Source organism: Ammospiza nelsoni, chromosome 14 (assembly GCF_027579445.1).
Source record: "Ammospiza nelsoni isolate bAmmNel1 chromosome 14, bAmmNel1.pri, whole genome shotgun sequence".
NCBI lineage: Eukaryota > Metazoa > Chordata > Aves > Passeriformes > Passerellidae > Ammospiza > Ammospiza nelsoni.
This window is the reverse complement of record NC_080646.1, coordinates 20,975,427-21,003,373: the sequence shown is the minus strand read 5'-3', so window position 1 is coordinate 21,003,373 and position 27,947 is coordinate 20,975,427. Positions and strand designations below refer to the sequence as shown.

Sequence of the window (27,947 nt, the reverse complement as noted above, 5' to 3'; positions counted from 1 at the left end):
GAGGGAAGGACAAAAACTGGAGCTGACCTGCCACATCAAGGGCTGCTTTCCCCTTGTCACACCTTGCCCTCCCCACTCTTGCTGGGAGCCACTTCTCCCCTGCCATGTGCCCTCATGGACAGAGGCAGAGCCTGACTCTCAGCAGCTGCTTGGTGTGGCCCAAACCAGTGCACCATGCTCACAGCCAGCACAACTCCACCTCTTGCAGCCTGAAGGAGAGGAGGCCCTCAGGAAATTTGTTCCACCTCAAGCACCAAAAACAAGGCCAATCAATGATATCATTCCTGGTGCCTTTAGAAGAGGGCCCAGGACCGTGCTGGGCTGCGAGCAAACGTGCTTTTCACCACGGGCTGCTGCCCAAGCACTGCTGTTCTCGTGTCCAGCTGGCACAACATGAGGGCATTCAGCAGCACTTCTCCTTGGCAGCTGCAGCCAGCACAGCCTGGGCAAGGCAGTGCCTGGGGGAGGCCAGGCAAGGGCTGGTACCTGGCTGTGATGATCAGGGATGCTACTCCCTTGCCAATACCCTCCAGGTCCACCAGCAATCTCCGGTAGAACTCCATCACCGTGTTGGAGCACAGGGTCACCTGGTGGAAGAGAAGAACTGTTAATGCTTCCTTACAAAAGCTCATTACCCACGGGTGATAACCTCCAGTTCCTGAGGGAGGATTTGCCCTTCATTCTTCTGCTGCTCCATGTGTAGAGCACAGTCTCAGAGTAACAAAAGCCTTCTGGCAATACCACATTTGTTAAACACACCTTGCTATAAGGGCACAGGTCAGTGTTGGGAAATTTAGGAGACTAGAGAATGGAAAAGTACAAGACTGTGGCTAATTCCAAGTCCTGCACCTGTGAGATAGCGTGTCCTTGGGCCTAGCTGTAGTAGGATAACAAATAGTGAGAGAGACATGAGAAAAGAGAGATGTAACCCCTAAGGAATGAGGAAGAGTTAATGGTATAGTTTAACCAATAGATTGCTTGGCTTACAGAATATTCATAAGCTTATTATTTGCTGTATAAGTGTTTGAAGCTTTCTTCAATAAACTGGACCTGTGATGAACCACCTGGTGTCCTGGTCCCCTTCCTATGTCAGGTCAGCTACGTTAAAACATTAGACTACAGCTCCATGCAACACTGCATTCAAATTAAGGGGCCAATTTCTCATCTGACTACAAAGACATCCATGCCGAGGAAATCTGACTCGACCACAACGAGTTCAGCTTTACAGCAGGAGGCTGAGGGCAAAGTGTGGCCCAGCAGGTGCTGGGCAGTTCATGGCTGCCCTTGGACCCTGACCCCAGGCTGGCTCTGAGAACTCCGGCCCCACGCCAGGAGTGGGGAACTGCCCCGGGCTGGGCATTGACCAGAGGCAGAACCCTCAGAACTGCCCCAGGGTGAGCACTGACCAGAGGCAGAACCCTCAGAACTGCCCCAGGGTGGGCTTTGACCACAGGCAGAACCCTCAGAACTGCCCCAGGCTGGGCATTGACCACAGGCAGAACCCTCAGAACTGCCCCAGGGTGGGCACTGACCACAGGCAGAACCCTCAGAGCCTCTTGCTCTACGCCGCAAGAGACAAGCCACCAACGGGACCAGGCAGAGGAGAAAGGAGGAGGATCTCTGTCTTGAAGTTCCACAAGGAAGGGTTTATTCCAAGCAAAAGGGTCAAAGCCAAAAGAGCCCTGGACACTCCCGTGCAAGGGCTTTTGTACAGACACAAATCAGAGGGTGAATACAAACAGCAAGCCAAAAGGGAATCCTCAGGGGAGCACTGAGGGGATTACATCAAGTGTCTGGGGCCACTTTGGGTAGGAGGGTGGGGAGGATGGCTCACATGGGCCAATGGGGCCTCCAGGAATAGGGGAATTCCAAAGGGGCATTGCAGACAGGGATTGGCTCCAGGTTAAATTGGCAAAGAAGGTTGGGGAACAAAAGGGGCTGGGTTTGACAGGCAGGGAAAGAGCTGGAACAAGGGGCAGGGAATGGCATGAGGGACAGCTTTGAGGGAGGCTAAAACCCAGGGGTAAACCAACTCAGGGAGAACACGGGGTACCACAGAACAAACCACTTAACAAGGAATCAATACAATAAATTTGAACCGCTACACATGGCTGCAGATTTTTTTGTCTCCACTGGAGCTTCCTGCAGTGAACACAAATCATTCTGCTGCCCAGGAGGGGGGAAATGACACCACAAAGGAAAGCTCACTGCTTGATACAATGACATCTCTCTAACAGCCACCTTCTGCCCTCATCCTTGCTCTGCCCCATTGCAATCAAATCAATCGCTCTCAAAAACACAAGAATGGCTTCAGGCCTTGACCATAAGGTCTGTGAGCTCAGCATATGATTTTGGAAAGCAAACAGTGCTCTTTGAGAAACATCCCGAGTAAGCCTGCCAGCAGAGGCGTCCCAGCAGTGCAGATCTCTCCGTGCCAGCATGCTCCAAGCTGGCACCAGAGCTAAAGCCCTCCCACCCTGCAGTGCAGCTCCAGCCCTGGTGCTGCAGCGGCTGTGGCTGGGCTCTTGCCGTACCTCGATGTCCCGGTGTCCCTGGGGGAGGATGGTGCCTCCGCTGGGATTGATGGTGAACTCCCTGGGCTCCACACGGAAATGGATTCCCTTGCTCCAGGCCGGGTCGGTGTCCCTGCGGATCTGATCCACGCTGTCCACAGCCGGCTGCGTGCCATCGTCCGACATGCGGAGCTGGAACGTCAGGGGCACCGCGGAGCTGTTGGTGAGGCGGCAGCGCTGCGTGTAGGGAAAGCCTGGGCAAGGACACAAATATCCATTCAGGCACCCAGCAGGCCATGATCCTGGGGGCAAGATCCTGGCAGGATCAAAGTGGCATTGGAGTGGAGCTCTCTATGATCTGAACTACAGCTCACCCAGAAGCTGCGTGAGGAATTAATCGTCACTTAGCTCCCTTTGACACAGATTCCAGACTGCAGCCTTGAAAATGCCCACTCCTAGCCCTGCTGAACACTGCAAGCTTCTCTCTTTGTGATGGGGCCAAGCTCCCTCACCTGCCCCAAACCAGCACCAGTTCTCTCTCAGTGATGAGTGTGCACCCAGACCCAGCATTTACTCTGAGAATTCAAGCTGTCCAATTCCCTGCTCAGCCTGCCAACACTCCCACCTTTTTCAAGACATATAAAGAGTGAGTTGTCAGTGAGAAGAAGCTACAGCAAAAGAAAGTGAGGATGGAATCCGCAACTAGAACGTGAGGCAAAGAACCCTAATGCAGCTTCTCTCTGCAGGATCCTTAAGGCATCTCTTGCTTTGGGCCAAACAGACTGAGCACGTGACAGCTCAGAGCCCGCTCAGCTGGGGGCACAGCCGAGCCTTGCTTTGAGATTAGCAATCAGGAACCAGGTCCCACCTCAGCCCACAAACAGGGACATCACAGCCGTGCTGCTCACTGAGAGTGCTGCCTGCAAGGGTTTACCCCACTTTGGCTCTGAGATTTGCTTTCCATCCTGCAAAGCCAGAGATACAGCCACTCATGGTGGGGATGTCCTGCAGAGCGCGCAGAGCAGCCACAGCCTGCTCTGCACTGCACATCTGGCTGGGCTGGCCAGCTCTGTGGGGAGGAGACTTCTCCCCAGGCCTGCTCACCAGGAGTCACTGGGACACAGATGGGGAGGAAAAACAACTGCAGCTGCAGCCCAGAGCTTCTCTGTGCCCATCCAAGTGACCACTGCCAGCTCCAGCAGGGACTCCAGCAGGGAGGCAAGAGAGGCACAAAAAGGACAAACCCAGATGTCAAAACCTCCAAGGAGACTGAGGCCAGCACATGCAGACAACAGTCAAGAGTTACAAAGAAGCAAAAATACAACAGCTGCCTTCAGCCGAAGAGCCCTTAGGAATGAAAATGGATTCAGCAGGATCAATCTCCTGCTTCAGAACCATATTTCCATCTCTTTCCTTTCGTGTTTTATTCCTTCCAAAGGCAACTTGACAAGCGCCTCCGTGGTGATGCAGGCTGGAGAAGAAGCAGCTCAAGAAAGGCAATGAGTTTCCTTCAGAAGTTCATGAACTTCATTGTTCTGGCTTTAGGCTTGGCAGTGAACGTTGCCCTGGGTCTGGGAAGGGGGACAGGGGTTCTGGGGGGTTTGGGGCGGTTTTGGCCCTGGGCTGGGCTTTTCCCTGGGGGGTTTTTGGGAGTTGTGGCGTGATGCCGTGGGCGGCTGTGCAGTGGGAGCTGAGGCTGGGCAGGGAGCGGAGCTTCCCTTCCTCCCGCTCGGGGGTCGCAGCTCGGCCGCTGCTGCTGCGGGAGGTTTGTGCTTGGCCCGGGGCTGCCCTGGCTGCAGCTCAGCGCTGGCACCGACCCTGCCTGCCTGCCCCGCTGCTGCTGCTGCTGCTGCTGCTGGGCACTGCCCGCATCCCCCTGCCCTCTGGGGCTCTGCAAAAGGAGCATTTCCTCCTTCCCTTCCCTTCCCGCACCGGCTGGGGGGGATCCCTGGCCTGCCAGAGCCCACAGATCCTCCTGCCGTAACCAGAACTCCACCAAAGGGGAAAAACAGGACTGGGAAATGTCTGTTCTTGCCTTCTTGTCTGTGCTCTCCTGAGACAGTCTAGCAAAGAACTGTTATTCCTTTTCCCACACTTTTGCCTGGGAGCCCTGTCATTTCAAAGGGATAATCATTTGGAGGGAGGGGCTCATCTTTCCATTGCAGCAAGATTCCCACCTTCCTTGGCAGACATCTGTCTTTTAAAGCAGCACAGAGATACCAGAAAATTCTGCCTTTCTATTCCTTGCTTCCACTGGATCTCACAATGGCAAAATGCCCCCTGAGGCAGCAGCAGCAGCAGCTCTGCAGTTCACAGCCTGAAGAGGCTGCTGGGGCAGAGCAGGAGTGAGGGATGCTTTTCTGTTGGAAGGCACACATCCCTGAGGCTGTGTCCCAGCCCAGGGAACACTCACCAAAGGAGATGTCCCCGAAGTCGAGCTCAGCGAGGTCGAAGTGTAAACTCGGTGCAGTGACGCTGCCCCTGCAGGCCGAGGACAGAGCAGGCAATGGCTCGGTTAAAGGCATTGCAAAGCTCCGGCTGTCGTGGCTCGGGGGCACAAAACCCGGGCTCAGGGCACCCGGGGTTTCCAACCAACACAGCCCCGTGTGCTCAGCACAGGGCCCTGGGCACAGGAGGCAGCTCCAGCCAAGGGGCAGCAGCCAACAGCCCCTGATGGGCTCTGGGCACAGGGCAGGCAGGAGAAGCCCCCGGGTTGCTGGGGGTCCCATGAAGGACCCTGAACACACACTCAGACATGGCTCCGTGCCTCAGTTTCCCCATCTGCAATGGCATGGACATCAAGGTGTCCCCACTAACTTCTGTAAGCAGCCCTTCCAACCACAGCTTCCCTGCTTTGCTCCTTCTGAGCTGCAACTGCTGTTCCCATGGAGGAGCTTTCTCAAGAGAGTTTGACCCACACAATCATTACAGACACTTTCTGAGACACGAATCCAGGGCATTCCCAAACATCCTCTGAAAAGAGCAGCTACAGTTCTACCCAGGGCACAGATGAATCCTAGAGGAAAGGACCAGCTTGTCAGCAGTGCACCAGCTGGCACAGCCAAGAGCAAGAGCTTCAACAACCAAACTTGGCTGTCCTGAATCTAGCACAGCACCTCACCTTCCCTTGAACTCAGCAGGCACACTCCAAAAGCCACCAACATCCACTGAAATCAGCACTTGAAGCTGCACAACATTCACCAGTTGATTTCATGGTTGATGCCAATCAGTGCCCACTCTGCCTTTTGGTTCAAAATCAAGAACCAGTCAGCTGTGTCCTCTATTGTACTCACAGGACTGCCCCTGGCTCTGCTCTGCACATCTCAACAAGAGACACCTGCCCCTGCTCAAGGAGAAAGCTGCTTATGCACAAACACCCCATGGCCATTTTGGGGGAGGGACAGAGGAGAATCAATTATTTGATGGTGAAAGGTTCCCTCTTGATTTCCAAATGAATAAAGCAGCACCTTTCCTCCAAAAACAAAGGCAGCAGATTTGTTTCTGCACTATGGGCAGACCTGCTCACCACTTTTCTCTTGCTAAGGAATAACTTCCTTGTTCTTCTTTACCCATCTCCCTTATCTCATTGGTATCATCAGGTGCAGATTGCTTTCATTTCTTCACTGCCTTGAGCCAGTGCTGCCCAAGAGCAGCAGCCCAGCTCCAAAGCTGCAGAGCAGCCAGCATCAGCTCTCCTGCTTCCACTCCATTATCCTGCAGCACATGGCTCAGGCTGGCAGGGACAAGGCCTCACGCTGCTGTGGTGCTGAGCACTGAGCTCTGCCTCCCCTATGATCCACCCTTCTCCCTGTGGCTGGGCCAGGATTGTCTCTTGCCATGGCACCAGCCCACAGTTCCTGACTCCCACATCAGCGCTTTGCTGGCTGTGCAAAGGAGGCACCAGAGCCCTCTGGGCACAGGAGCTGGGGGCACAGCTTGTGCCCCACAGCATGGCCATGAGAGGTGAGCTGAGGCTGCTGCTGCCCATCTGGCATGGATTATTCACACAAGGTTTTACAAACACTGCTGCTGCTGCTGCAGAATCAGCCAGGCTGGCCCATCTGCAAAGCCCTGGGGGCCTTGCTGGGTGTTCAGGTGGGACATCCCAGAGCAGCTGCTGCCCAAAGCTGATCCATCCCACTGCCTGCCATGGCCCAAGGCACAGGGAGATCCCTGCAGGGACGAGTCATTCCAGCTCCCAGCCACCACACAGGGCAGGAGGCAGCCTGACACCAAAGCAATGCCAGCGGCAGAGCAGAGATTCAGACCTCAGGAAACACCTTTCTCCTCTGCTCCACCCCAAAAGGAGGCAGGTGGGGGATGTCCCAGAGACAGCTACAGATGTGCCCACCCAGCTCCCAGGGTCCTTACTTGATGGTCAGGATGGCAGGCGTAGGAGATCCAGCCACACTGAACTGGAACTCCTCCTCAAAGCTCCCCAGCACGGTGGCACTGAAGGAGATCTGCACAGCCTGGCTCCCACCTGCTGCAATGATGCCTTCCTCGGGGGCAAACTTGAAACACAAGCCCAGGTTGGTGGCTGAAGGGAGACAGGTGAAGGGAGCATCAATAGCTCCTGGGTTCATCAGTTTCACCTGCAGCAGCAAGAGAGCAAAATGGAAATACGTGTGGAATCTCCCCTTCTTGTGAGTTATTGTCTAATGATGCAATGAACACCCAGAAAAGGCAGAAGATGCTTTGTGCTGCTGAATGGCAGAAGTCCAAAGATTCAACAGGACAACTTCTGCCTTTGGGTTTTCATGCAGAGCAGTGGCAACTCCACAGAACTGCAGTCACCCTGGGCTTATCCCATGGGCACAGAGCAGTGCCCCTCTGCTCAGCAGCACCAAGCGCATTGAGAGCTGGCGCTGAGAGCAACGTGGGCTGATTGCAGCTGCCTAGGGAATCACCCCAGAGCTGCTGCTGCCCCAGTGAGCACAGCTCCAACAGCACCATCTGCTCATTCACCTTTTCCCAGACCATGAAAACAATACATTGAGAATGAGGCATCAGCGTCAAAACGTACAGAGAGCACCATCGTTTGTAACAAATCTCAGCGTGTCTTTCCCATCCACAGCCAAGATTTTGAAAGTGTCTGCCATGATGCAGTGCCTCATGAAGTTTTTGCAAGCTTGACTCTACTGGGGGGGAGACAAATAGGTAGAAAAACCCTTTGCTTTATTCCCAGGAACACTTTTCTCTTTCTAGAGCCAGAAATGCACCAAGGTTGAAGTGCTGTGAGGGACTGGTCAGCAAGGGAGAGAACTCCCAAGGATTTCCTGTGATTGCAGCAATAAGCAGAAGACACTTGGCTGGCAGCTGTTGGCAGTGGGCTGAAGCTCAAAGGCAGCCACTTTGGTGCAGCTGCTTCTGCAGAGCCCAGTCCAAAGGTGCCTTGTGTCTGGCACTGCCACAAAAGCCTCTGAACATGCAGCTTTTTGACCCAGGCTTGGTTTCATGGGCCAAGGAGTTGTTTTGCAGGAAGCCTCCCAGCTGATCCCTAAGGAAGGCTGCCCAAAAGCAGGGACTGGGGCTTCAGGAACAACTGACACACCTTTGTGTCCCCCCAGATTTGAGCAGTCCATCAAATATTCCCTGCTCACAGCTGCCCAGGTTGGCAGCAAGTCCACAGCTGCACCCGGCTTGCTGCTGCCTCAGGAGCCATCAGGATCCATCCCAAGCCCTGCTGCTCACCTCATAGACATGGGGGGTGTTGACGAAAACGTTCCCAAGGTTCAGAGTAGGAGAGCTGAGTTCAACCAAGGGTCCTTGGCCTTCCCCTCTGAGCTGCAGGGGCAGCCTGCTCTCACAGCCTGGGGAGAGATGTCCATTGCAGTACAATCATTCCCTCTGCTCCACTGGATTTTCCAGGCTGCCTCAGTGCTAGTCCCCAACTCTGAGCTGGATGCAACCAGCTCCTGATGCTGCAGGAGAAGATATGGACCCTTCTCTTCCCTCAGGACATATCCCCTGAGGCTGACTTGCAATTTCTAACCCATTCCCTGGGCTGCTTTCCAATTTGAGCCACCAGTTTGCTGAGTTTAAAACATCTCTGGTTCCTGTAGTGACAGGCCATGGAGGTATGGGTAGAAATGGAGAGAAAGGAGATTTGGGTGAGATATTAGGGAAGAAATTTTCCCTGTGAGGGTGGTGAGGCACTGGAGCAGGTTCCCCAGGGATGTTGTGGAGGTTCCAGCCCTGCAAGTGTTCCAAGCCAGGCTGGATGGGGCTTGGAGCTCCCTGCTCTATAGGGAGGTGTTCCTGCCCATGGTAGGGGCCTTGGGACTAGATGATCTCTAAGGTCCATTCCATCCTTACCATACTGTGATTCTGTGTTTCCTTCCCCTGCACCTATAGGAGCTTTGAAATCCATTCAGTGCAGGCACAAAGCTCCAACAGGGTTTGGCAATTGCCAAACTCCCTGGCCCAGGAGCACAGGACTTTGTTGCCCAGGTGCTCCCCTTGTGACACTCAGCACTGTGTTCTATTGCCACAGACTGAGAGCTGCAAGGTGACAACTGCCACACAGGGAGAGAAGCAGCTGCTGGCCAAGGCTGCTCCCTCTACCAACAGCCCGGGCTCAGTGGGCTCAGCCCCCTCTGCTCTGCTGCTGTCTGGGCACTGGGAGGTGGTCCAGGCTCAGGGAGCCCATTTCTAACTCAGCTCCTGCTCCCTGATGATGGATTCATGGCAAATGGAGCCATCCTGGAGGCCAGGGGCCTGCAGGGGCTGAGTGCTTGTTCACTGAAGCTGTTCTGCTCTGGAGCTCTCTGGCCTTTGAGGGAATGCTGGCAAAGCCACGGCATGAAAACCTCTCCCTGCACTGCCTGGGCTGTTCTGGGATCACTCAGGCACACACAGCATTCTGAGCCCTGGCCTGGCACGGGAGACTCCCTGGGAGCTGCAGGGCCAGGGGGGATGTGCCAGCACTGCCCTGCTGACCAGGGACCCTTCCCAGCACTTCCATGGGAGCCCAGTGGGCTCAGGCTGCCACCAGGGCTTCACTGAGGGGGACAGAGGCAGGGCAAAGGAGCTGCACCTGAGATGCTGCAGTAAGCCACACTTCCATACTCCAGTGCTTCCAGGGGTTTGAAGGTCACCTTGATTTCAGCTGAACAATTCGGCCTGATTTCTCCCTCCTACACCAGAAAGGGACAGCAAAAGATTGGTCTGCAAACTTCACATTCTTGTTTTCACCACCCTCCTGTAAGCCTTTGTTTAGAGCATCAGTGATGAGTGAACAACACAAGGAGCCAAGGAAACACTCCAAACCCAGCCCAACACAGCTCTCAATGCTCAGCTGATCAGCTCCCACTCTCCACAATATTCCTGCTGCTCTGACACAAGCTCTTGGGCACATCATGCTGCTGTCAGCTACAGTGGGATGCAACTGCCACTGTGCCCTGCTGGCTCTTGGCCTTAGATGGGCCATAGCTGTAACCAAGAAGAGAACATGATCCCCTTCCTTGGAAATAAAAATATTAGTTTAACCTCTACTGAAAGAAAGCAGAGGTTGGGATTATTCTAAGGTTTCTCCAAGATGAGAAGGGTGTTCCACTGTGCACACACCAGGCATTCATCATCTCTCACAATGCCAGTACTCAGAATCAAGGCTCTGGTTGATGGGAGCATGTGGCAGTTTGCTTGCACCACCAGAAAAGGAAAAGGTTTTCTGTCCCTGTGTGCAGGACAACTCCAAAGGCCCATTTTAACCTTCCACCCTGGTGTCCAGGCTCACAGATGACACTGGAAGGGACACTCAGAAATAGTGCAAGGCATGGTTACAGGAGGGGATTGGCATTTCTGTCATTAACCTTGGGCTGAATTTGGCCTCCTTTTGCTAGGGAACAATTGCAAGCTTCAGGTCAGTGTGTGAGCTGGCAGTGCTCCAACAGCCTCTGCTGAGCCCCACGTGTCAGGGGAGCCCCTGCCTACAAGAACTGCTCCCTGGGACACTGACAGGGCATGCAGGCAGTGCCTTGAGCTCGAGCCTGGCAGCAGAGCTGGGCTTTGTCAGGCTCCCAGCCCTGCCTGGAGCCTGCAGGGCACAAATGCTTTCAGCAGCGAGCCCTGCAGCCTCACCAGAAACTCCATGTCCTCCCTGCCAGCACATGGAGCCAGCTGAGGATCTGCCCAGTGACCGCAGCAGGGGAAGGGGTGGGTGTAGGGAGGAGGGTGGGTGGGAGGAGGAGGAGGAGGAGGAAGAGAATGTTCTCAGCTATCACTTACCATTGGCTCAAGGAAAAAAATGTCATCAGAGAACAGCATGGGGTCTTCTTGCACCTTTACCATCTTCTCCTTGTCCATGCTGCTCAGGAGGGCACTGTGATCTCCACAAAAGCTCTTCACCTTCTCTGTTTCTTTCTCCTCTGGGAAGTTTTCCTGGGACACCTCTTTGGGCGGCCGCAGCAAGCACTGCCTGCAGCCCCAGGGAGAGACAAGGCCAGCAGATGGTTTCATGAGCCACAGATTTGCAGAGAGAATTGTGAGCGCCAGAGAGCAAAGCACTTGAGGAGCAGCAGCAGCAGCTCCCCAGCAAAGGCTGAGCCCAAGCCACGAGGGTCCCACAGGGATCAGAGGACAACTTGCTGTTCCCTGGCCCAGCAGGGAGTTTCACTCCACCCTTGCAAGCTCAGCAGAGGTTTGCAAAGCCAGCATCCCTCCAGAGAGCCTCCTGCCTCAAAGCCTCTGCCACAGCTGAGGGAGAATCAACCAGCCATTTCAAGTGGCTTTTCCTCCCACTGAGCTGCTCGGGGGGGCACAGAAAGATCACAGAGCACCCACTGCAGCATTTCCCTGGCAAGGGGAGACAAAGCTGGCTTGCAGCTACGTGTTACCAGCATCACTCTTTGTTTCTTCCAGTTTGCACCTGCCCCGTTCCCTACTCTGCCTTTCACAAGAGCATCCCAGAGCACTTCCACAGGAAATTGATGAATTCAGGCACCGAATCCCTTCAGGGACATTCAAGTTTTTATATGCAATATGCATGAAAACAGAGGCTCTGAGAGGGGAAGGAACTTTGTTGTGCAGGAGGGAGACAGCAAACTCCTGGAGAGACCTTTCCATGAGCCAGAGCTTTTTGGATCCCATCCCAGTGCATGGCACTAGAATGTCCTGAGAGGGAAAGGATCCTGCACTATCTTCTCTCACAAAAAATCCTCTCTGCTCTGAGAGCACAAAACCTCTCTGACAGCAGCACAGGGACACACTACCAGCCCGCATGGGCAAGGAGATTTTGAAGGAACTAAAGGGAAAAAAGAGGGTGTATCACCTTTGGAAAGAGGGACTGGCAACTCAGGAAATGCTTAAGGATGTTGCCAGGTCATGTAGAAAGAAGAGAAGAGAGACAAGAGCCCAATTAGAACCTGAGGAAATCCAGTCATCCCAATCAACCTTTCCTTCCCAAAATGCCATCCCTGGTTGGAGTATAAATGACCTGGAATGCTGAGTGCTGAGCTCCTGAAGCCCAGGGACACACACCCCAGTGCCGGGCATGGTTCACTTGGCCTAAACCATTCAAAAGCACCAACATCCCCTGAGGCCACACGTTAGTTTCAGTCTTGGGCCTGTATCTCACTGAAATGCATCTTTCAAACCAACCTCCTCTTCGCTTCATTCTCTTCTTCCTCAGTAGCAAAAGCCTTCCACTGGAAGTGGGCTGTGATGTTACTCCTGTTTTCAATGAACAGGGTTCTGTGGCTTGACATGCTGGTGAAAGTCTTGTCAAGCTCCACGGAATTTGTGCTCAGCCCAACGTTGACATCTACAGCTTCTCCCTGGAGCTTTGTGTGGATTCTTTCTTCACCTGGAACAAAGCAAAGGGGAGTCTTTGCTCAGCTCACTGGCTGATGGAAGCACAAGGGACAGAGCAAAGCACAGGGCACAGAAGAAAGTGTCCCAGTTTTGCGCTGAAGGAGCACTTCTGTGGACCACCCCATTGATCACATCCTTCAGCTCTGTGTGTACAGCGTGAGGATGTCCTGGGCACCTCCTAAAACACCTTATTTCTGAGGGTGTTTGTAGAGATTTGGCCCCAAGGGGACAGGATGGACAGGGAGATTGGTCCATGTGCTCCGGTGACCCACTCAGATCACCAGGATTTCTGCATCCAAGTCCTTCAGGTGACAGGGCTGAGGAGCCCTGCTCAGTCCTGCCTTGCCCAGGCTCTCCCCGGGCATCCCAGGAGACTCCTGTCTCTCCTGATCCCTTGGATCCCTTCTTGCTGACCAGCAAATATGCCTGGGGGCAGGTGGGCAGCAAAAGGAGGCCCAGAGGAACAAGTGAAGTGACAGCCCACAGCAGGAGGGGACACAGGTGAGGAAACACAACCAGCCTGGCTCTGCAATGTGACAAACCACTACAGAATGGGCACCGTGAAAATCATCTCCCTGTCCAAACCCACAGCCACATCAGTCTTTAAATATTTTATACTGTTCTGATCTGAAAAACCAAGCTGGAGCATTGCAAATCAAAGAAGAAAGGGACAAAGGAAAGATCAGTGAGTACAGAGCAGTTTCTACATTAAGACTGAATGGGATCCCTCAGTCTAGAAATCAAATAGGAGATAGATGTGAGAGGTTTGCAACAGCTTCAACAGCCTGGGAAATGGGGACAGGGAAAAAATTGTTTTGATTTGTCACAAAAAAGGAACTTAAAGGCCTGAAAATGTTGTTAGACAGAAACTACATCTATGTGTAAGGGCCACACAGAAAAAGGGCCTGTGACAAGCCAGTGGAGAAGCAGCATATGGGACAGAGGTGTGCAAGAAATCCATTGCATTGGAGAGAGTCTGATGGAGACCTCACCTACAGCACTGCCCAGGAATCAAATAAAACTTCACCCAGGCATAGCCACATGGTAGTGGAGAATCAGAGTTCCTCCTTCCTCCACTCAGCAAGTCCCAGCAAAACAGCAGTCAAAAATCTTTGCCTTTCTCAAGCCCCTAAACACCAAGGAGTTCTCAGTTTGCTTTGGGGTAAGGCTGAACAGGGGAGGCACCTCTGGAGGCAATGCAGGGGATGGGACAGCAGGGAGCCATGTGCAGAACTGTCCTGTGCCCTGCAGGGCCCAGCACTCACCTGAGCTGCAGCACACGGCCAGGGAGCCGCAATGGGCACCGCTGGCCAGCGGGTGAAATGCCACTGTCACCTGCACGGTGTCACCAGCGCCCAGAGCTCCTGTGGCCGGCACCACGGAGAAAGGACTGCAACACAGAGAGAGGGGTCAGGCCTGGGGACGCCTGGCCATGAGATTCCTGCTGCACTGCAGCTCCCTGCAGCTCCCTTGGCCAAGCAGGGAGCAAACCAAGCACAGGCAGCACAAGAGACAGAACAGACAGGATCACAAACAGCCACTGAGCCACTGCTGACAAGATCCAGCCCTCACAAGATCCTGGGGGTAACAGGGCCTCAGCTCCCCATTCTCTGCATCCAGCTCTCTGCAATGAGCCTCAAGGCTCCCACTGCCAGCAATCCCATCAGAGAATGGTTTGTGAAAAGCACAGAGAGGGTTCAGAGCTATTTGCATGCACAACTTGACACTGTCTGCCTCAGGAATTAGCCTTTTCCTGCTGCCTACAAATCCCATCTCAAGAGATGCAAATAGTAGGGCACTCCCTGTCCTGGGAGATTACAGCCTAGGAATCAGACAGGGAGAAGGAACTTTTCCCTGAAGACCAAGGAATAGTTCCTGTTGAATTTGCAGTGTGCTTCTTTGGTTTATTTTACCTTGAAATCATCGTGATTTAGCTTAAAAAGGGCAACTTTTCAAGGCATTTCAATGAAAGCTGCTCTAAGAAGAGGAGTAATCAAAACTCTGAAAGAGTGCAAATGCAGACTAGAGCAATACAGTGACATGGAAACCCAAAAGGACGATGCCATTTACAGTCTGAAGGGTCCAATCCCAGCTAAATGAAGCACCATGAGCAGGAGCACATCAAGGAAGCAGAATCGGAGGTTTCTGTGTGTTTACCAGCAATGCAGTCTGGGACTCTGCGCTGTCATGCAGGCTGGTAACTGTTTGCTTGGCCCAGCAGAGAAACTCTGTGCAATGTGTTGGAAATAATGATGCAGATGCATTGGTGCACTTTGGATTTAACAGGAGCAATCAGGATTTAGTCACCAGGTAAACAGCTCTTGCCTGACAAACACAAGACTCTGTGCTTTGATGCTCAGGGACAGCTCAGGGGAAATGTGCTTCTGCCCAGCAGCTGCTGGGCTTTGTGCCCTTCTACAGCCCCAGTGAGGAAACCAAAGTTCCTGGCCTTGGTGCTTTGTTGCTGGTCAATCTGTCACTTCAAATGTGTTCTGGGGACTTTGCTGATGAATGCATCACACACAAAAGCAAAGACAACATCTGGCAAGCTGAACTTTGTTCATGTCAGTAGTAACAGCTGATGAACTCGCTTCAGGTTCTGCTCATTCAGGACCTCTTGCTGTAATTATGGGCTGACCTGTTCCCATTGCCACTGGTGAGAACATCACTGCTGGCTGATGGAGAAGCCTTGGGCCAGCAATGTTCATGTGCTGGACGTGAGACTTTGGAGGGAGGGGAGGAAAGACAAGGCCCCAGCAGCCCCAGAGCCAGATCAGTGCTCGTGCTCCTGCATCTGCCCCGGGGCTGATGCCAGCACTGCTGCAGCTCTGCTGGGGCTGGGGGATCAGGGCCTGCTGGGGGCAAGGCACAGCATTCTGTTCTTAGTCTTTGGCCAGAAATTTCACCGCAATAGAGAAGCTGCCAGTTAGGGGAATCCCTGGCCAGGCTTCAGCACTGCCTTCCATTCCATTCCCTTCCCATTCCTGCCCCATTTTACATGCTCCTGCCTTCAGGTGGCAGGATGGGAATAACATTCCAGGGATGACTTCAGGGCTTGCCTGAGAAAGAAGGTGTCTTCTTCTTTTCAAATTATCAGGAGAAGAGGATCCAGCCAAGTTCAGGACTCAGCTGTCAGGACTGAAAAACTGAGTGCAAATCAGCCCCCGCATCGCCTCCATCCCTGGGCTCTACCCACCAGACTCCTCTGTCCCTGCTCTAGCAGTCATCTCTCACACACACCTGGCTCCCCAAGACCCAAAGACACAAGCTCCACAGCTAAACTTAACTCCTCTGAATTTCGGCCAACACCACTAAACTGTTCCCTGAGCCCACAGCTAGAAGAGCTGTGAAGGAGACATCCCTGACACTGTAAGAACCAAATTAAAATCGCTGTCAAGAGATGGGCCTGGAAAGCTAAATTTTGGGCTTTTCTCTGTTAATTGTCAGCTGCTCCTTAAGACACTTCTCATCCTGTTAGATCCATCCTCTCAATGAATCACTACTGCACCTGACAGGCAGAAAAGATAAGGTATGGAGGGGGTTTTAAAAGGTTGTTTTCTTCTGCTTTTATACTAGGTCCATTGACATGTTTGTTTTCTTGTAAGGCATCTTACAAGATGCCTTACAGGTCCATGTCTCCCAATGGCACCTTGCAACCCCCAGACACTGCTCTTGCTTTGAGCAGTGTCTTTGCTCAGATGATTTCCAGAGGTCCCCTCCAGGACCACTGCAAAGCCACGTGCCTGTGGCCTCCCAGAGAATGGCTCTCTTTGGCTGACAGTGCTGAGGAAGCATTTCAGAAGCTGCTTGTGCTCAGCAGGGTGCAAGCCAGCTCCCAACATGTTCCAGCAGCCTCCAGGAAATCTGGGACACAGAAAGCTCCAAGGCCACTGAAAGCAAGAGCAGAATGCCTTCCATCCTGCTCACTTCCAGCCAGGCTGCAGGGCAGCAGATCCGGTGCTTGGTTCCTTCTGTAGCTCTTTCCCAACTCTGCTCTCACCCAAAGGTGTTTGCGCAGGGACAGATGAGCTGCCTCACCTCTGCGTGCTCAGCTGGTACCGAGCTGCTCGGGCACCGACATTGCGCACCAGCAGAGTCTGCTGGGTGCTGACCTTGACTGGACACTTGGAGAAGTCCAGCTGGGCAGGGAAGTCCAGCACAGCTCGGGCACCAATGGCCCGAATTGGCACAACGATCCTTTCCCTTGCAGTGAGGCACACCAGCTCGTGGCAATAATCCTGCAGGAAAAGAAACTGGCTCAGCACAGGACATTTAGTGCCATCCCCATGGCAGAAGAAAAACCATTTCCTATACCCCTTCAAGGGCATCCATTTACCTATTGCACCCTCACATGAACACTAAGTTCTACTGCTATGTCACGTTTTAAAGGCACCTGCGCACTTTGCAAAATCCGTCTCAGTGGCATTCAGCTCTTGTGTCACTTGGCTCATACAGATAACAGCCCTAGGCCACCATCATTTCTACTCTAAACTTTAATGATGTTAAAGAATTCCTAAGCCCCTTCTAAGCAACATGGAGCTGGGGAACACAGGGCATTGCTCTTTAGGCTTCTATATTCCCACTGTCTGAGAATAGGACAAAGTGTTCAACTAACTCTTAGCAGCAAAAGGAAGAGGAGAAAACAGCTGCACCCAAAGACATCCTGCACCTCTGGCCTGGTGCAGAAACATCAGTTGGCTCACAACTCCCCTCTAACTTTGCCTGTCCAACCAAGTCAGGAGAAGAACGGTGCTAAGAGGTAGCAGGATGCTGTTGGAAAGGGCCTCTCTTTGTTTCCCTGCAAGGCTTCCTCCCTTCCATGCCATGCCCTCAACCCTTCTGTATGAACAAGCCTCCAGATCAGAACATGAACCCTCCAGATCCCTGCACTGAGATCAGACTTGCCAGGGCCTCAGCACTGCTGTTCAAAGCTCCCCACAAAAGCACCTTTGGCACGGAATGGGTGCCAGCTGACAGAGCAAGCACAGGGACAGGCATGAAGACAGAGCCCCAGCAGTGTCACTGCCACGGGCTCTGGGCTCACAGCTCTGCCTGCAGCTTGTACCTGCCCTACACCAGCTCCTTCAGGCAGGTGTCCAAGTGCCCTGCAGCTCAGCAACCTCCTGCTGACCAAGGGCACCCAGGGCCCAGTGTGCCTGTGCCAGGCTGGGCTCACGGGCACAGCACATCCTCTGCCCTGGCCCTGCAGCTGTGCCATGCTCACTTGTGCTCTGGGACAGCACAGCTGCAAGGCTGCACAACAGAGGGGGTGAAAAAGCACCGGCTGTGCTCCAGCCCAGGGGCAGGCAGAGAAGCTGTTGGCAGTCCAGGAAGGAGGAAAGCTCTCTGACCTCTTTGTTCCTCTGGTGTTTTCCATCAGAATGAAACTCATTCCACTGGACCTAGAGATGGCCCAACATCTATCAACAGCCCTCTGTCATTTTCATCCTGTTTCCCGTGCATCTTCCCTTGGCAATGCTCAGCAGTGTGCAGGGAGGGCAAGCAGAGCCTGTCAGGCCTGGCTGCAGTGCCTGCCAGCAGTGCCAAGGTGTGACTGGCTGCAGGCTGCCTGCCCACGCCTGGAGCCCAGCTCACAGCATGCAATGGGCTGGAGCCAGAGTGCAGGGAAAACAATGGCTGTGGAGATCATTGTGTGCTTTGGCTCCTCCAGCCTCACCTTGTTCTTGCTGGGGGTGAAGCGGATGCGCACAGGGGCAGAGGCGCCCGGCGGCACGGCACGGTACGCATCGCTGGAGCTCACCAGTTGGAAGTAAGGTGAGCTCTCCATGGAGACCTTCACCACGTGAAGAAACTGCAGCAAAGACATGAAATTATGATTTTAACCCCTTGTGGAAACAGGACGAGAGGAGACCTGTCCATGCCCTGCTAACATCCCTCCCCTGCCCCTTTTCCAAAGCACTTCCAGCTGAGCAGGCACAGGCACATCATTCACAAGGCTGAACTTGAATCCCTTCTCTCTGGCTCCAGCATTTTGGCCAGGGGCAGTAGGGCAGTGCCTGCTGGGAAGGAAGGGCCAAGCAGGTCAGCACCAGCAGGATGGAGACACAGCACCTGAACCAAGTCACCTGCATGTTCAACAAGACCAAAAAACCTGCTGGCTTCTGCCTGCACACAGCCATGAAGTGGTCATGTTCCAGAGGGGGAATGTGCTACCTAAAAGCAAACCAGCCCATTTCTGTGGGGGAAGGAAGAAATTCCCTTCCAGCAGATCAGGTTTGGGTAGGGACCTTCTGGGGATACAGTCAGGCAGGCAGAGCAGCAAGACAGGAGACCAAACACTGTGGTCTTACTGGGAATAAAAGCAAACCTGAAAAGCAAAAGAAGGAATGAACACAGCAAGACAATCCCTAAAACAAGGAGATGGCAAAGAGAATTTAAATGGGCAGTAAAGCAGTAAGGAAGAATCATAAAACCATGAGAGCAACCAGCTTGCCAACAGTGACAGAAACACAGACAGGCGGTGTCTATTGACCGTGGGGCTTCAGAGGCATTTTCTGCCTGGAGAAACAGGACCAGCACTGACTGACAGTGTGGTTCCAGTATGAAAAGCCAATCTTGGCTCTCCAGGGCTTCCTGCTGCCTGTGCAGGCAAGCTGGGCTGCTGGGCATTCCTGCCTGCAGCCAGCAGGCCAGGTTCGGCCCTCTGGGGTACACAGACACAGCACACATGCATTTTCTAGCACACTGATCTCATCAACCCCTGAGCACCAAAATGCTCTCCAAAAATCTAAACCAGGTGATTTGGACTCCCTCCTCTCTCCTCCCGCCAGCCCATTCTTGGCACAAGCCTCACTTGAGAAAATGTTTCCCTGACTGAAATTCAAATGGTCTCAAGTTTTCCTCTTTACAGTGGAACACAATTGACATTTTTAAACTTTTTCCCTCTCAGCTCTCTTGGGAAACTGCAAAACAATCCCAGTTTCTTCAGGTGAAGGTGGAAACCTCCAGGAGCACATGGCTTTGGATGTGCTGTGCTTCTGCAAAGGGAAAGCAGAGCACCGTGTTGCTTTTGGAAAAGCTGAGCAGAGCTGGATGAAGCTGAGCAGGAGCCTCAAGTGGAACCTGAAGGCCTCTCACTGCTTCTGCTCCATCACTCTGATTGCAGGGCTCTTGCAGAACACGGTTCCTGCAGGGCCAATGCCATTAATGAGAAGTGATTCCAGCATAAAGTGCAGAAGGCTCAGCCCCTGAGCTTTGCCTGTGAGCTGCACAAAGGGAGCCAAACTGGCTGAGAGAGGCAGAGATTCCTACCAGGAGCCAAGATTAACCAAGGACACACAGGGTGTGCTATAGACCCAAGGCAAAGCATGAGAGCAGGTAAGAACTGTACAGCCCTCAACATTCCAGTCAATCCAGAGCTTTCAAGAGAAGGAAACTCCTTTGGGATAGATACCATCAACGCCTGGCCAAAATCTGGGGACAATTCCCAGCACAGGAAGATTTCCACCATCTTGCAGAAGAAGGTGCTGAGACATTTTCTTCTGCATGTGCTGCAGCAGATAACTTGCTTTGCTGTACACTGAGGGAATGACAGCACTCTCCTCTTCCAGCACAGCGTTAAAGCTCTGCGTGCCAGCACTTACCTTGTCCTTATTCATGAGAGACAGCACCATTTCCGACACCTGCCGAGCGACGAAGTTCTGAAATACCAGCTCTGGTGGGGAAACCCCAAACCAGCTCTGTTTCGGGGCAGCTGACGGCAGCTGGAGAGGAGAGAGAGCAGGGAGAGCTTCAGCTGCTGTGAGGAAGGTTCATGCAGGAGAATCTTCCACTGATCCCCAGTGAAGTACAGACTCTGAGGGAGCACGTCTGCCCAGCCCACACTGGGCAAACAGTGGCTCCCCCACCTCTGCTCTGAGCTCATCCACAGCTGCTGGGCCACACAGAGCAGGCTCAAGCCAAGCTGCTCTTTTGGCATGGATTTCTCCAGGTTTCTTTCTCCAGAATGCCAGGCAGCACGTTCCTAAAACACAGCCCTGTGCCCATGCGGTCACAGAGCTCTGGGGCACTGACTGAGCACTCATGGAGTAAGTAAAACCCATGAATTTACAGGAGACTCCATGGGAAAGGATTTGGGATGTCTTTTACTCTGAGACAGGGAAACCGAGGCCCACACAACTGCAAATATCTTTTTTGCTCTAGAACTTAGACTTCAGTAAGAAGAGCACAGGACCAGAGCAGGTGTGAGAGATGAGGTGACATTTGGCTGAAGCCAAAAGGTTATTAAGCAAAAGAATGGAATTTGTTGGCTCTGTGTGTTATTTGTGGTTTGCATTTGTTCAGGTTGGTTTGTTGAGTGTCACAAATAGAGGGACAGGGTTGAAGACCTGACCAAAAGGAAGGAGGATGAGAAGGGAGCGGACAGAAAAGTTGGTGCTCAGTAGAGAATGGAAGCTCCTGAGTACCCATCCAATGGCAAAGGGCACAGGGACCGCCCCAGCCGGGTACAAAGGGGATACAAAGATTGCCATTTTCTCAGAGGGTGTGTGTGTGCGCTTGGCTCTCAGAGAGGGAGACATCCCCAGCTCAGCTGAATCCTTACTAAGAAACACTTTTCTTTTGCTTTGATCATTTTGTTCCTTTTCATTGTATTTAAAAGTTAGTGTGTTCCAAAGAGAGGAAAAGGCAAAAATAAAAAGACAAATGAGCTGAAAATAAAAAGACAAGTAAGGTGGATGCTGAATGAGGATAAGTTTCAGTTATTTTCTCAGCAACTTGGGTAAAAGTAGAGTTGGTATCTCCTTTTTCAATGGCCTTTAAATGGGTGCTTTCCTGTCATTACTGCAACCTTATTTCATGCCATTGTAGAGGCACGTCTGGAATGACACAACAACAGCAAATGCTTCTGGAGCAGAGACATTGCTTGGAGAAAACTCTGCCCTGCTTTGTCAGCCTTCTCCAGCCACACTGCTGTCACCGCAGAGACACAAGCAGGTCTCCTCTGTGACTTCACAGCAGACACATTCCGCTCAAGGGAGTGGCTGCAGCACACTGTCCCTTAGCTGTGCCCTTTCCTGAGGTGTTCCCAAGGCCCCTCTCCAGGACAATCCTTAACCTGGATTGTGTTCCGTGTCTCTTGCTGCCAATTTCCTGCTCAACAGCCCACCTCAGTCACCTACCCTTTTGGACTGTGCTTTATACCGAGCTAGTCCTGCCAGAAAAGCAGCTTTAAACACACCTCTGAATAGGCACTGATCCAGACAAAGCACATCCATTCCCCTCTGCCCAGGGCCAGTCCCCTGTACATCTGGCAGCCTGCAAAATCTAACACCCCGTCAGGCTCCAACACATTGTTCCAGCCCAAAGCAGTAATGCAATTTGTTTTGTTCCATCTGAAGTAATTCCTGCAGATCCTTGGCCTTCAAAGGCCAACGCTGCCACTCTGCAGGGAATTCTGTGACCCCGAGCATTTGATGGTGACCACACCAAAGCAAGAGGTGGCTCCTTCAGCAGGAGAATGGCAAAGGGCAGTTTTGGGCCTCTGTGTCCCCAGCCTTCCTCCCATTGTTTTAGCAATGGCAGCTGCACTCCAGCACACCCCAGCAGCTTCAGCAGAGGGTATTTGTGTTGGCTTAGTGCAGATCAGGACTCCCAGTCCACCACTCCCAGCACCTTGCAATGACAGCAGGACCTGGACACTGAGGTATTTTGCTGGAGGCAAGCCTGTCACAAGCACACACCCTCTTCAAACTTCATGTGAAACAGAAAGGAAAAGAGCAGGAAAAGGCTACCTTTGGGCGAGTCTCACTCCTGTCTAGAAATGGGCCAATTCTGGGCAGAATACTCCCCCCAGTGCTGGCCTCCTTCTTCCTGCTGAGAAACTTCTCCCTCTGGAACTTAGAGGGAAGCAGCTGAAAGGCAAAAGTAAACCAGCTAGAGCCTCAGAGTTGTGCTTGCTCAGAAAGGCTTTTCTTGAACAAGTGGCACTGGTGAATAACTTGTGATCACAGCCACTAGGACATTCCTGGAAGCCCTGGGAGTTTCCAGCTGAAATACTTAGCATCAGTGAATTAATAATACAGAGTGGAACACACATACTCCAGCCATATGGCTCTGTCCCATTGGCTTCTCCATGACTGGATGGGACATGGTTGGGGATTTCTGCTCTTTGGGCATTTGTTTCCTCTTACGTTTCATTGGATTGAGGCAGTGACCTTTCCAGGGAATGGGGAGGAGCTCTCAGAACTGCCTGAACTCCATCCCTGCACAACACCCAGAACTCACAGCAAGGAGATATCGCTGCTGGATGAGTCCAAGAGATGCAAGAAAGGAACGCTGTACCAAGAGTGAGGTGCACAGCAATGTCTCTAGGTTTTAGTTCTCCCTGTTGATTGTTTTCTCTGCCTGGGCTGACAGAGCCCTCCACAGAAGAAAACAGAGGCATCTCCTTGACAGAGCCTCAGCAGTGGGGCATCTTCAGCCAAGTGAGCTGCAGACAGCAAGGGACCTTTGCAGCCCTGGCTCCAGCGCTGCCTGCAGGCCTGCATCTGTGCCCACACAGGAGCTGGGAGAGAACAGCTGCTTTGGAAGCTCTTCCAGCTGGGACCAGCCGTGGCTCTCAAGGCTTTGGGCAGAGTTTGAGCTTCCCCCCCCCCCCCCCCCCGCATGCCCAGGTGCCCAAGCATGGTCAGAGCAGCACAGGTGAGTGGTGCCCAGCCTGACAGAAGGAATTCCTGTGGCACAGGGAAAGGGACAGAACACATGCTCAGGCCTTCAGCTGTACATTGGTTTCACTTGGCTCTGCTGGCACAGCCAGGCAAGACACAGCTGAAGCAACCCACAGTGTTCCCTATTGCACCAGGACAGCCCCAGCAACAGCAGCACAGCACAAAGGGCTGGGCAGGGGCTCTGCAGCTTCACAGCACTGCTGGACAACAGGGGCAGGGAGAGCAGGGACACCAGGGCAGTGCCAGCCTTAACACAGCCCCAGGGGGTACTCACAGTATTAGGCTTCAGCCCTTCCCTGGACAAAAGACGAGGGGTCGGTGTCTTCTTTGGCAATCCAGACGCCATTTCCAAGGGACGGTGTCGCAGGTGAGCGACAGTGCCTCAACAAAACTGGAAGGAGCAACAATGGAACTCTGAAAATCCACAACCCAATTCATGGCAGATTCAAGGCATATTCTGGTGCTAAAAATGTTACATTACTTGAAAGTAGCTAAGTGCTTGTTTGGTGTAAGTAGCTAGTATAATTAGGCATCCAGTTGGACTTTATTTGAACTCTATGGCTACCTTGTGCAATTCAAAGTTAGATCATACTGAAACCTGGAGCTAAAAATCTGAACATTAATAGCAGTTCGAACAGACAAAGCTGTAGCTTAAATATTACTCAAAAAATGCTAGAGTGGGCCTCCTCTTCTTTAGGCTAAAGTACCCTTGCTCTCTCAGCTGCTCCTCACAGCTGAGAGACTAATGAGAGACTGGAATGTTATGGCTAATGGCTTAAATATCATTATAAAGGACTTTCTGCCCATTGTGACAAAACTCTATAAAGAAGCTGCGAACACCCAAGCCCACCCCTCCCTGAAAATGCCTCCTGACTGGAACTTGGCACTGTGAGTTAAGCTGCCTAAGGGAACTTGAGACAAGATCAAGGTGACACTATTGTCCCATTAGCTCAGGTCTGGGGACAAGTAAACAAGGCTGAGGAGTAAAACCTATCCACAACAAAGCCAAACCCAGCAGCTGTCCTGAAAATCAGCTCTGTCTGGGTTCAGGCTGGGGAAGTCATAGCCACAGACTCTTCTGCTGAGGCCAGGTTTGCACACAAACCTCCCAGCAAAGACCTCCGCAGTGCCTCCAGACCCATTCCTGAGGCCTCGCACCAGACGACTGCAGGGCATGCAAAGTAACACAGCAAATCTGAAAATCCAGAACCCAACTCATGGCAGACTCAAAGGATATATGGGTGCTAAAGATTTTATATTATTTGAAAGTAGCAAGAGACACAGTCCAACTTGCCCCACTCCTGGGAGGTACCTGGGCAAGGTATCCCCTTGCCCAAATCTGCATTAATCCATTGGAGTCTTACATTTTGCCAGACCTCACCACAGAGAAGACCAGAAGAGGATTTAATGGTAGGCCAATGGGATCCAGGGAATGGTGATATTTTCTACTAAACCTCTCTCTGTCACTCTCTTTCTCCTCCCCCCTTTCCCAACCTCCATCCGCCTCCCACTTTTTCTTTTCTTTCCCTCTCTTTCTCCCTCACATTTACTGTTCTATAAAATCCAGACCATTGACTTTGGCATATGGTCTCCTTTGCACCTCAATACAGAGGCATCTCCCTAAAAATTTTAAAACCCAGATGATAAAAACCCACTGAAACTTGAACAGAACTCATTCACCTTTAAGCAGTTTAAGCACTTACCATAGGGAAAAAATGTATAGACTACTACCTTTAGAAAATGTTGCATTTCTTCAGTAAAAAAAGCACAATCAGTAGTTCATTTATTGTTCATCCTCTCAGGTGTTCATGTCACTGAACTGCTGCGCCAGAAGACTGGCATGATCACATCCTCTATTTCCCTTTGGCATTCTCTTTCAGAGCACAGATGAAACAAAACCAAAAAGTTCAACTTTAGTCGGTCTTTACCTTCAAGTGAAATTCAGGACTCCCTAGCAGACACCAGTGTTCTGCACGCTGCGGAGCTTTTCGCAGAGGCCAATGCTCTGCACCTTTAGCAATTCTCTACGCCGACAATTCACCCGGCGAATGGCCCGGTGCAGCCGCCTGCAGGAGCCCAGGCTGCGCACACCCAGCCAGGGCCGCGCTCTCAGGCAGCTGAGGCCGCGCCGCTGTCACAGGCGCTGAGGGCCCGGGCGCGGTTACCGGGCAACCGCGGCGCCGAGTGCGGGGCCGGGCCGGGCCGCAGGGCTTTGCCAAGGACATTGGCACTGCAGCGACTGACTGCAGTTTGGGGCTTCCCAAGAGTCTTTCTGTAACCAATGAAAGGTTAAAATGTGGTGACAAAGGCACCTATGCCAGGTCTGTACATTGCTCTTTGTAGCACTAGTATCCGACCCTGGCTGGAACAGCAGGAGGGGCTGAGGCAGCAGGGAAGGGGGCTCAGCCTGGAGAAAAGGAGGCTCAGGGGGGACCTTCTGGCTCTGCACAACTCCCTGACAGGAGGGGACAAGCGGCTGCTGCAAGTTCAGGCAGCGCCGGAGCCGCCTGGCTCCCCCTCTCCTCCCCCGCTCCGCCTCTTCCTCCCTTCCCTCCTCCTCGTCCTCCTCCGCTCCCGCAGCCCTTGCAGCCCCCGGCAGGGGCGGGGATGGAGCCGGGACAGGTCGGAACGCAGAGAGGCCTGGGGGGATGCCAGGACTGGGAGTGACTGGGCTGTACTGGGATCATCCTGGGAGCAGCTCCTGGGTGACTGAGTTCTACTGGGATCATCCTGGGATCACACTGGCAGTGAGGAGGAGCAGCGCGATGGCTCCAGCGCTGGGGCTGAGGGCGCTCCTGGGGGGCCAGGGGCGAGTGGGACCCCCGGCACCGGGACCCTGAACCGCCACTGCCAGCACCGGGACCCCCCTGCTCTCCTTAGTCTGCACAGGGACCCCCTGAATCCCCCTGTTCTGGACATCAGGTCCCGCTGCTCCCCTTTTCCCGGCCATCCCATCGCTCCCAGCCTCCAGACTTGGCGTAGGCCTGACTCTGGGACAACCTGGAACGCCTTGGTCTCCCATTCCTGCCTTTCCCAGGCACACCTTTCTGCAAAAGCAGAGACAGCCTGAACTGCCCCTTTCCGAACATCCCGGGTGTCCCCACTCTGGTCCCCCCTTTTTGGGAAACCCTGGACTCCCCTTTCCTGGGCTCAAGGAACCCCTGGAACTCCCTTCTACCTCTCCACATCCCTGCCCACCCCCCCCATTCCCATGACCCTGAGACCCCCCTGGCACCCCCATTGCTGAGAACCCAGACCCCCCTGCATCTCTTCATCGAGCACCAACGCAACCTTTTCCCAGCCCCCCGCCTCTCCCAGCCCCCAGCCCCACCCTTTTCTCTGGCCTGGGACCAGAAGTGCAACTGACTGAAAACAAATGTGACAGAAAGAAATAATTTTGCACCTTTTATTTACTATTGAAATACAATTTCCTCCCTTTCTCACAAATCTCCTCCCAGTGTCATTCAGCAGGGCTGTCAGAAAGTCCTTAATTCTGAGTGGGTGTTCCAAGCTGCAGCCACAAGGAAACAGGGAATGGGGATTTTCCTGCTCCTGGGAAGTTTGACATCCTCAGCTGAGGAGAGGAGGAGGCACCAGAAGGAAAGGGCAGCTGGGCTTCATCTTTCCACAGGGAAGAGGGGGGGGAAATCTCTCATCCTGTCTGCAGCTGCTCCCACAGGGATGTGAGGGCTGATCCCAGAGCCCTAAGGGTCACAGTCAGGGCTGCCCTCAGGGAATGCTTGCCTGGTATTGAGGGGCAGCGTGGGAGCACCTGGATCTTGGGGCACCCAGCTGCCCCTCATGTTTGGAGGTGCCTGAGGAGGGCTGGGATGATGCCAGGGACATCCTGCAGTGACATTCCCTCTGTCCCGCTCTGGGTGAGCTCAGTCCCAAACCTGACCTTGATCCTGGTCTCAATCTCACTCCACGTTTAGACACACTCACAGTTCTGTATTTAATCACATTCCAATTCCAAATTTGTCTAGTTTGGAACCCAACCCCAGCCCAAAGCCAATCCCATGTCTAGCCTTAACCTCAATCCCAGCTCTAATCCAAATCTCAGCCTCAACTCCAACCCAGCCCCAATTCCAGCCCCTTCCTAAATCCTCAGCCCCAAACCAAATCCCAGGTTCTGCTGTTCTGGGGGTTTGCGGGTGTCTCTGTCCCTCTGACCCCGATGATGTTTGGGTGGGGTCACACCAGGGCTGAGAGGGACAGAGACTGCCCCGACCTCCACAGGTGTGAGAAGGTCAGAGAGCTCCCCCAGCCCCAAGCACCCTCATCCGTGAGCAGCACCCCTGCCGTGTCCTTTCTCCGGTGACAGCACAGACATGGCTTTGTGCCCGGGTCTGTGCCAGCCCCGCACACAGCACTGCTCTGCGGCAACGGGGACACGGGAAACGGTGCCCGTCGTGTGTCCCCTTTGTGTTGCTGTGTGTCCCCCCATGTCCGGCTGTGTTCCCCCGGCCAGGGAGCTGCTCTGGCCCGGGATGGCCGGGCCCAGCCGCTGGGCCTTGCCGGCGGCGGGAAAGAGCCGGCCCGGGCTGCGGGACACGGCGGGGCTGCCCGGCTGGAAAGCAGCTCTGGCTCCCGCCAGGGAGCTGTGGGCCAGGGGCTGCCGGCTGTGCGGGAGGAAAGCTGCTGGGCCGGCCCCTAACGCTGCCCCGCAGAAAGGAAGGGGAGGAGGGAGCTGACAAATGAGCTCGGAATGTGGCAGTGCTGAGATGAAGGACAAGTGCCCTTGGGGCCGCGGGTCGGGGCCAGCCCTCGGGCACGGCTCCGAGCGGCTCCTGAGCCGGCATGAGGGCTGCCTGTAAGGATTGCAGGCGGCAGCCGAGAGCAGCAGCGCCGGCATTGCCAGCCGGGCCCCATGGCCATCTGCCCGTGCCTTCGCAGCCCGTGAGGGCCGCGGGCTCTGCAGCGCGGCTCCGGC

General features: G+C 53.5%; 1 protein-coding gene across 1 annotated transcript; it reads right to left on the bottom strand.

Moving 5' to 3' along the window:
- Positions 1 to 178: 178 nt before the first annotated feature.
- On the bottom strand, positions 179 to 19,960 carry LOC132079346 (hydrocephalus-inducing protein homolog). Its single transcript, XM_059481868.1, has 13 exons — positions 19,931 to 19,960; positions 18,004 to 18,138; positions 16,365 to 16,564; positions 13,592 to 13,716; positions 12,114 to 12,318; positions 10,743 to 10,932; positions 9,553 to 9,652; positions 8,208 to 8,326; positions 6,885 to 7,108; positions 4,927 to 4,994; positions 2,535 to 2,767; positions 487 to 587; positions 179 to 209 (listed from the first exon to the last, which is right to left on the bottom strand). The coding sequence occupies exons 1-13, from the start codon at positions 19,958 to 19,960 to the stop codon at positions 179 to 181; spliced, it is 1,761 nt and encodes a 586-aa protein (XP_059337851.1).
- Positions 19,961 to 27,947: the final 7,987 nt, after the last annotated feature.